This window comes from Strongyloides ratti (assembly GCF_001040885.1).
Source record: "Strongyloides ratti genome assembly S_ratti_ED321, chromosome : 1".
Classification (NCBI taxonomy): Eukaryota; Metazoa; Nematoda; class Chromadorea; order Rhabditida; family Strongyloididae; genus Strongyloides; species Strongyloides ratti.
The window spans coordinates 10,583,642-10,593,931 of NC_037307.1; the positions used below are offsets into that span (position 1 = coordinate 10,583,642).

The following is a 10,290-nucleotide window of genomic DNA, read 5'->3' on the forward strand; positions in this document are numbered from 1 at the left end:
GTCTCAAATTAACTTTATTTATTATTTTTATTTATTATTATTTTTAACTTATTTTACAGTTAAAATAAAATTATTTGACAATATTTTTAGTGTGATTAGTAATTTAATAATGATTTTTTGGTTAACAAGTTTATAGAATATGCTTACAGTACTATTTTTAAAGTAATATAATTACTTATCATTAACATAAATTTGTAAAATAATACTTAAATAAAATAATAATTTTTATTATGTTTTCAATTTTGAAGAAATATCATAATTTTTTAAGTATCTTTTAGAATCTAAATTTTTATCTAACTGATATGATATTTATTTAATTATAATGTTAAGTTTACACTAAAAATTACATACGTATTATTTTAAATATTATTATTATTTATCTTTTGATAAAAATATATAATATTAAAAAATATATATATTCCTATTATCTGTAAGTTTTATAATATACTGATAATCCAAAATATTGTTTTTCTTCAAATAAAAAAATATTTAAATATTTAAAAACAAACTACAAAATTTTAAAAATAAAAAAAATGTTTAATTTGTTGATTGTAAAATAAATTGATTGAATAGAAATTGTGTACATTAAATTTAATCTAATAATATAATATAAACAAAAACCAATAATTTGAATGAAATACTATCATTTTCTAATCAAGATCAAACATATCGATAAAAAATTATATTTTAATTACGCCTCTACCATTTTACATTGTCAAATTTCTTAATTACTTTATAATAAAAAGTTATATGATATTATTATGCTTCCACAATTTATTAAACATAACTTTTAAAAAACTGGATTAACTTTGTATTATATTAATTTTAAAATATATACATCGATCATAATATTCTACAAATTATAATAAAAAAAAATAAATTCACTAATAGTGTATACAAATTTATAATAGTAAATATTATTGCATCAAAATATTATTATTTTTTTTTTATTAAAATATATCTTACTAGTATTATAGAAATTTCTTCATAAATGTTTAATGTTGACGTGTACAAATAAAACTTATACTATGTGTTCATTAATGTTTTTACTAAAAACATGTCATTTTAAATACTTATCTTAATAGAAAATTTTATCGGTATTTATAATTTTCTTTATAAAAGAAATTTTTATAAAATTTTTATATTATGTAAAATATTGTCTTTTTAAAAATGTAAAAGAAAGTTGATATTTTTACTACGTACAAAAAATATAATTTTTTTTCTTTTTATCATTTTAATTATTAATTTTTTCTTAAGTATTTCTTTTAAAATTTAATTATATTAAATTATTGTTTATTTATAATGTAGTAAAATGTAGCAATTAATTTAAAACAAAAGTAAGAATATTATAATTAGCATTTTTTTTATTTTGTTAAATGATGATAATAATTATCATTAACATGTTTAATACCAATAAGATTATTTGTCTTATAATTTAAGAATAAAACAATTTCATTTTTAAATTAAAACAAAAATTTTAAAATATGTAATTGATTAAAATCATAATAGTTGTATGTACAAAAATAAAATTATTTATTGTATAACATTTTTCAAAATGATATTTAAAGAATATTTTGCATTTAAAAAATAATTTTAATCTCGTATATATTTTTTTAATTTTTAAAAAAGTAAAATTTAATAAATAAAGTATAGAATTTAATTAATTACCCTTCTAAGTTTGAATTTTGTCAAAGTAAAGGAAATTTTGTGCTTCAGCGCGGCCCTGTGGCGCAATGGATAACGCGTCTGCCTACGGAGCAGAAGATTGTAGGTTCGAATCCTGCCAGGGTCGTTAGTTTTTGTTTAAAAAATTTAAATAAAATGTTAGAAAAATTATTTTATCAAAAATGTAATTTTTGCATTATAATTTATTAATTTTATTTTTTCTTTATAATATTAAAAAAAATTTTTTTCCTGAAAGGTTTATTTTTTTTATTGTTCTTTAAATTTTAAATTATTATAAATTCTTAACAAAAAAATAGCATCTACTTTTAATTTCAAATAAAAAAAGTGGACTAACTTTACAATGAAACCTCGTTTTTTTTTGGCAAACATTCTAAATGTTGTATAAGATCAAAGTATAACAGAATAGTATATTCCTGGATTTTTGGTCAGAAAAGTTTGTGTTTTATTAGTAAGCTATATTTTTACATACACTAAATCATAAGATGGCATTCTGCACTTTTAAAAATGAGCAGACACATCTTCTTCAATCTTGTATCGATATCGTTTGGAACAAAGAACCCGCGCACATCTTGTACTAATTTTACGAAGGCGCTTGTGTATCCATAGTAAAAGATAAATATTAGGATTCAAAATCAAATGTCAGATTTTTAAAAATTTATCTGGCTAACAAATAATAATGGAAGATAACATTAAACTAATAGCAGATACAAAAGATTGTTTACAAACTTCATTTGCATATTCTATAATTACTTCTAATGGTAGTAGAAAGTAAGTTTTTCTTATTCTATAACAATATTTAACTTTTTAGATATAACTCTGTTGAACAATATACAAATGTTCAAAATGAACAAGAACAATATAGTATTTCAGAAAAAGAATATGAAATTTTTTGTAGAAGGAAATTCAATGCTAAAAAGAATCGTCCAATTAAATTATCAGGAGCAACTTATGATAGTGATGATAAACCAATACCTATAACAGGATCTTATGCTGTTTTAAGTATGATAGGAGTTTTTAAACCATTGTCAATGTATTATCCAATTACTTTTGACATAAAGAAAGTAGAATATCGTTCTGTAGAGCATTACGCATATCAAAGATTATTTGAAGCTATAAAAGTTCCTGATGAAGCTATAGAAAAATTAAGAAATGTGGAGGATCCTTTAGAATTATCAGCTTTGGCTGATATTATTTATAAAGAACATAAGATACCACAAGAGGTAGTGGATGCAAAAATTTATAAGATGGATAAATGGCGACAAACAGCTATGAAGTATAAGATATCACGTCATGAATATTTAGAACAATTACTACTAGCCACAGGTGATGCTATTTTATTGGAACAACAAGGAAATGATAAAAAGTGGTGTTGTTTAATATCAGAGACGATTATTCAAACTGAATTAACTAAGGAAGAAACTACTCCTGCAAAACTTATTGATTGGATGACACAGAGAAAACCTGTGAAACCAGCCCATCTTAATGAAATGGGTGGTAATAGATCAGGATTAGTAATGATGGAATTAAGAGAGAAATTTAAAAATGATAATAACGATAATAGGAAAATACCAATAATAGTAGATTTTGACAAAGAAAAAATGAAATATTATACATCCAATCATTTAGTATGTTTTACAGCCGAATCTGTTCTCCATCCATTTTACCCAGCACCAGTATCATTAAAAGTTAATGGTATAATTGAAGAGTACGCTTCAGCTGTTCATGTATATGCTAAACGTGCCATTAATCAACTTGGAATCTCATTAACAACTGGTGATCAGATAATGTCAACAGAAAGTTCTATAGATTGTTGGATAAAATTACATCAAGCTATTGATAAACTTGAATTATCTTTAGAAAAATCAATGGAATGGTACATGAAAGAAAGATATACATTTTTAGCTGAAGCAATGACTGAATCATTTAAACAAAATCCACATTTACAACGATTTTTACTTGAAACAAATGAAGCTTTACTTGTTTTTTGTTCTAGATTTAGTACAGTAGATTGTGAATATTCAATAGGAATGAGAGAACGTGACTTAAGGCCTTGGTTGGCAATGCAACAATTAAGCACTAATGATTTAATAGATATTTGTTGGAACCCCTTATCTTTTAGACCACCATATGTTGGAGGAAATAGGATAGGTTTTATTTTAATGGAAATAAGACATTCGCTGTTATTGAAAGGTACTTACTATAAGAAACTACCAGAATTCCAATTAAGTCTTGATGTTTTATTAGGTTCAGATAGCCCTACTGAAAATTTCATATCAAATGCTTCGTTTAATATAATTAGTGAGGAAAATTTTAGTGCCATTTGGCCTAATCCTTATCTTATTGAGGCAAAAGAAACTAAAAATTATCAAATGTGGAAACAAGGAACAATGGTAAAACCAATGCCAATTATTATTTCTGTAGATGAATTATTATTAACAGATGTTATGAATAAATTACAAGCAGCTCAATTTGATCTTTATTTTTCCAGGGAAATTTTATCTAAACTCACAATTGAACAAATGCGTAGTGCTGCTAAAAAAGTAACACAATATTTCTTAGCATCTCCAGGAACAAATAAAAAAGCGGAAGCAGATATGTTAAGGTTGTTAAAAGAAGTAGGAGAACGTGATAAATATATTAGGAATGTTATAAATCAATGGACTGAACAAATGAGTATTGACATATATGCAGGAACATTTGATGATAATAATTTTAATAATACAAATCGTGGAGTAAATAACGGCCGTAGAATACCAATGGGTAATGTTAATGGCCCAGGAGTGTCTATGTCAATGATGAACCCGAATTCAGGTGTTGTTGGTGGAAATTATATGAACAATTCACGTATGAATTCTTCTCAAAATATGATGAATATGAATCCATTATCTAATTCAGGAAACTTTCCAACTAATAATCATTTTAATTCAAATTCTATGCATGGTAATCGTAGCGGTAATCGAAGGAACAATCAGGGATCACGTAATAATATGGTGAATAATTTCCAACAAGGTCCAAATAACACCAATCGCAATAGAAATAACCGTAGTCAAATGAGAAATAATCAATTTCCAGGAAATTTTAATCGAACTAATAGTCAAAATATGCGAGGACCTCAACAAAATAGTTCACCAAAATCAGCGACAACAACAACAACCACGCCTATTCAAAATAAAAAACCTAAAAGAGTTGTCAATGAGGATGAATTGAGTGATGGTGAAATAGTGTCAGATGAAGATTAAAAAAAAAAATTAAGAAAATTATAAGAGCTTTTTCATTTATATACTAACACACTTTGTAATTTATTGGAACTTCATGATCTCTATAATTGAAGAGAAATGGGTACTATTCAGTTTTGGTAGGTCCATTTTTTTTTATTATTTTCACTGTTTCAATGTCAATTTTTTAATTATTTACTCCGATTTTTGCTAATTGTATTTGTAATGGATTTTTAATTTTTCTAAATAAAGTTTTGTTTATTTTTAATTATGATATTTAAAAATATATATATATATTACTTATCAATGTCAAAATAATTAGTATAGTTATATAAGATATTAATTTTATAGATTTTATCATAACAGAATAACTTTTTAAAAAATGACGATACTAAAGTAAAAAATTTATGAATCATTTTCAAAAAGATTTTTTATAAAATAATAAATTTAGAATCTTTGAATTTTAAAACAAAAACTAAAAAATTATTTTTTATTTATGATTTCTTTTTTAATAAAATAAATGTTTTAATTATATAAATTTTTTAAAATGAATATATACGAAATTTAATACATAATTTGTCATTTTTTTGTGTTTCAATTAATTTACATATATTAATAAACCATATTTGGACTTAAATATCTATTTTGATCTGTATCTGATCCAATTTTATTATCATTTTCTTCATCATATTCTTCTTCATTTGTTGGATTATAGAAATTTATAACATTTCTATCATCATCTGATGATGAAAAGTTTGGTGGAGAAGTGGAACGTCTTGTATTTTGCACATCCTGATGACTAGGATTTACATTTTCAGTGGATGATTGATCCACTGATAATTTGAATCTTAGTGCACTATTAGACAACCGTCTTTGACGTCGTAACTCTCCATAATAACCATCACGAACAGAGGAAAAACAGAATGATGTCAAAACACTCCATGCTGTTAATGTTTCAGTTGCTTGGTGAACAGCAGCATCAAGAAAGACACATTCTGTTGTAACAGCATTTGCCGTTACAGCAAAGAAATCTGGTTTAAAACCAAAACTTCTATGTGCTACAAATTTAGAACCAAATTCTTCTGCTAAATGTTGGATATTGTCACTATCATTAATAGATAATACTGTTGAATGAATAAATTTTTTGATACTTTCTCCCAATTCAAATCTATCAGTTCTATTTAAAGCTTCAAGATAAAAACGGAAATCTAAACTTTTTTCTACAATTCTTCTTAAGATACGTTCACCTAAATCTTCTTTGGCATTATCCATACAGTATTTTACAATTTGCCTCTGTGGACCAGTTAATATAGGTTTTTTTTTTTCATTTTCAGAGGTTAATGAACTCCTTCCTGATGTAGATGACCTTCTTGTTGTTAAATTAACAGACTGTTTTCTATCATTAGGTTTAGGATATGATGGTGCAGATTTTTTTCTATTTTGTTGGTACTTATTAGAAGATGTTGAAGTTTTTGCAATATTTGGGGCTGATTTTGATACTGGTGATAATGCAGAAGATTGTTTTAATGTAGATTTTGAACTGCCCATAATTATTTTTTAAATTTTTATATAAACTTTAGATTTCATAAAAATAATTATAAAATGATTATATTAAAATAGTAATAAAATAATAATCACTAAAAAAAAAAACTTTTTAAAAAAAAATATTTTAATTTATATAATATAAAGAAATTTTTATAGAAATAGATATTTTCTATAATTAATTTAAAAATATTGTTAGTGGGTCTTTAATCATTCTATTATATATGATTTCAATTACACTTTACATGTTATATTGCTTAAACATGTTGCATATTGCAAAGCTTTACATTAAATCAAAAAACTACAATTATTTATTCTTTAACACATTGGGTATATATAATTACGAGATAAATTATAACATAAAAGAAATTTTAATTAATGTAATTTGGCATTATATTGATCGTATTATCCTCAAGTTAGAAATATTAAATAATTATCTAATCAGGCATCTTTAATAGATAATTTATTTTATATAATCATAAACGTCTGCCTTTAAATAAAAAAAAAAGTAAAAAAAATTTTTTTTTAATATTACTAAAATAAATAATGATTACAAGTTAATAAATTATATTATTTTATAAAAATAATATCCTAATAAAAAAAAACTTATTAATTAGTGATCTTATAATCTCTTTTAATCATGCTTGTTTATAATCTAGACACAACTGTTTATAAATGTTTCAACTAACTTTATTGTTAAAAAACACTAGTATTATGACATTTGTATGCTATATTTTCAAAACTAATATGTAAAATAAAAAAGAAACAACATGTGGTTTAATTAGAAAGTCAATGGAAACAATTGTATAAAATCTATCTTTGATTCAAAATATTTATTTAATTAGAAAATTATATCTAAAAATTAAAAAAAAAAAAAAGTTTTACTATAAAATTATAAATTTCAATTAACAATAAGATAAAATAGATAATAAAATTGTTCATTTAATTTTTTTTAATACCATCATGAAATAAACAATTTAAGAAAAAAAAAAATGTTGTAACAAATAAAAAAATGAAAAACATTGTTAAATATATATAATTTTTGATTAAATGTAAAGATTAACATCACAGTTTATTTAACCCTAGTATTATATTTTGTAAATTAAGAAAAGAAAAAAAAAACAATTAATTTGTAAATTGAATAATATGTTAAAGTAAATTATGTTAATAATCTCTGAAAATAGAAAATAGAAAAAAAAAAACAAATTATGTTTAAGTTAAATTATAAAAAAAAAAAATTAATAAAATATATATATATTTATATATAAGTAAATTATTATATAGAGATTTGTAATCTTATTCAAAATCTTAAGTTTAGATACAAAAAAATTTTTTTTAAAATTATTTATAAATATATAATGAATCTAATCAAAAAATAACATAATATATTAGTGGATAGTATCTATGACGTAAAATGGTAATTTATTATAAAACGTTTACATTTCCTTTTTTCATTTATTATAATTTTTCTGACAGAGCTATTAAAAATGTAGATATTATCCTAAATATACATTTTTTTTAATTCTAAAACTTTAAAACTAAATCTATAATAAATTATACTTTTTTATTTGATGGCTCTTTAAAATAATGATTAAATAAATATAAGATATTCTTCATGGGAAAATAAGATCAGTATATAATAATTATTCTTTAATTATAAATATATAAAAAAAAACTTTAGTTTTTATTTTTATATGTGAGAATTTTTATATTATAATATATATATATATAACTTTTTTTAAAATTCATTTATTCTTAAGATTATTTCAACACAATTTTGGTTGAATATTTCTAAAACAAAATGTATAGCTTTGTAAATAATATATTTATTGTATAATATATCAAGAGTAGTCAAGTACAATAAATTAGAATAAATTTTGTACAAAATTTCAAATAAACATCTAAAAAGTACATATCTCATTTGTTTAAAAAAACATTGTTAATTGTCTTTCTTTATAAAATAAAAAGGAAGTAACTTTTTTTTTATAATGATGTTAAACTATGAAATGAATTAAAAATCCTTTAGATTCAGTTGTATAAGTCTAAGATATAAAAAAGAATTATTATTATAAAAAATTGCTAAATTTATTTAACACATTTAAATTCTCTAGTGAAAAAAATTTCTTTAATCATCCAAAATGTATAAGAATTTATTTTATTCATCCACGAACTAATATATCTTTATATATAAATATATTATAGATAATATATTAAAAATGTTAAGGTATAATATATATATATATTTTTTTTCTTTTATATAAAATGATAAATAACATATTATAGATGAGTAATAAATTTTTAATAAATATTTTATAAATAATTTTGACTAATTGAATTTATTATAAACATTAATATGACTAAATTTAGTAGTTAATTTATTTTAAATATTAGATATTGTATAACTAATGATAAAAATATAATATTAATATAAATTTATAGTTAAATATCATTAATATTTAAAGATAGATTAAAGGTGATATATGATAATAAAAATTTTATATTTATACTTTTAAGAATATAAAACATTCTATTTGATACAATTAAAAAATTTTTTTTAACTAAATTATCATAGTATTATAATTTCAATATAATTTTATTAAAAAAAAGAAATAAATGTGATAGAAATGTGTTATAGATAATTTAAATAAAAAGATAAAAGTTTTTGAGTAATAAAATATATTTTATATTATTAAACTTTAATCTTATAAAAAAAATATAATATAAATTAAAAGAATATGGTAAAATAAGGTATAAGATAGATCTTGATTTTAGAATTTTGACTTGAAAGTACCAAAAATTAAGATATATATATAATTTATATTATCATATATTTCTCGATATCTAATAAAATTGTTTAAATAAAAACATGATTTTTATTATTGTTCTTTCGAGGCAAACAAAACATCTACACACATAATTAATAATTATTTGTCTTCACAACTTTGATCTTTATCAACTAATCCACCTACTTCAATAGCAATTAAATAATTTTTCCTTTATGGTTTCGCATTTATCATTTTTATTTTACTTATATTCAATTTAATAAAATTAAAAATACTTTAAAACTCACAATCACTTTCTTTCTGAAGCAACTTCTTAGTAATAAAGATGAATGTGATGAAAATATTTAATGTTATATACTAAGATGACGTAAGTTAAAATTATTTATAGAATAAATACTCTTTATACATTCAATACAAGATAATTTATAAAATATAATATTCCTCATTAAATTCTAAATATTTTTTTTTTTAACATAAAAAAAAACCAAAACAAAATAATCAATTGTCACACTTTAAAACAATATGAAATTCAAATCGTAAAGTTTATTTACCTTTATTTTCAATTACAATAACCACCACCAACACTTCATTAATAACAACTGCTCAAAAATATATTTTTTTTAATGATAAAAAATATTTTTGCATTTACTATAAAATAAAGACAAATTTTTATTTTAATTTATTTCAATAGAGTAAATTATTATATTGAAATAAAAATTTTTATGATTTACAATTATTGGCTTATTTTTATAAGAATTAACAATCAAAAATCGCCACAATTTTTATATTATTAAATAAGAGTTTTAAAATAATAAATAAATAAGACTTATACAGGAAGACTACTAAGAGATATCAAATAAATATTTTAAATTATAAATAAATATTATTAATTATCTATTAAAAACAAAAAAAAAACTTTTTTTTCTAGTATATTTATTGTTTTAATTTACGATACTCAAACAAAATATAATAAAATTTCTATATTTTTAAATACATAAATAAAAAGATAAAAAAATAAGTAATTAAAAAACAATAACAAAAATTTCAAAAAATCTAGAAACTAA

At 20.9% G+C, this 10,290-nt stretch overlaps 2 protein-coding genes across 2 annotated transcripts; one reads left to right on the forward strand and one right to left on the reverse strand.

Moving 5' to 3' along the window:
• Window positions 1–2,362: 2,362 nt before the first annotated feature.
• Window positions 2,363–4,925, forward strand: SRAE_1000324700 (Conserved hypothetical protein CHP02464 domain-containing protein; the record flags this gene model as incomplete). The annotated part of the gene is made up of 3 exons (XM_024650415.1): window positions 2,363–2,454; window positions 2,495–3,876; window positions 3,931–4,925. The coding sequence occupies 3 exons, from the start codon at window positions 2,363–2,365 to the stop codon at window positions 4,923–4,925; spliced, it is 2,469 nt and encodes an 822-aa protein (XP_024504195.1).
• Window positions 4,926–5,513: 588 nt separating this feature from the next.
• SRAE_1000324800 (Globin-like domain and Globin, structural domain-containing protein) lies at window positions 5,514–6,449 on the reverse strand (the record flags this gene model as incomplete). Its single annotated transcript, XM_024650416.1, has 1 exon — window positions 5,514–6,449. The coding sequence occupies one exon, from the start codon at window positions 6,447–6,449 to the stop codon at window positions 5,514–5,516; it is 936 nt and encodes a 311-aa protein (XP_024504196.1).
• Between the last annotated feature and the right edge of the window lie 3,841 nt (window positions 6,450–10,290).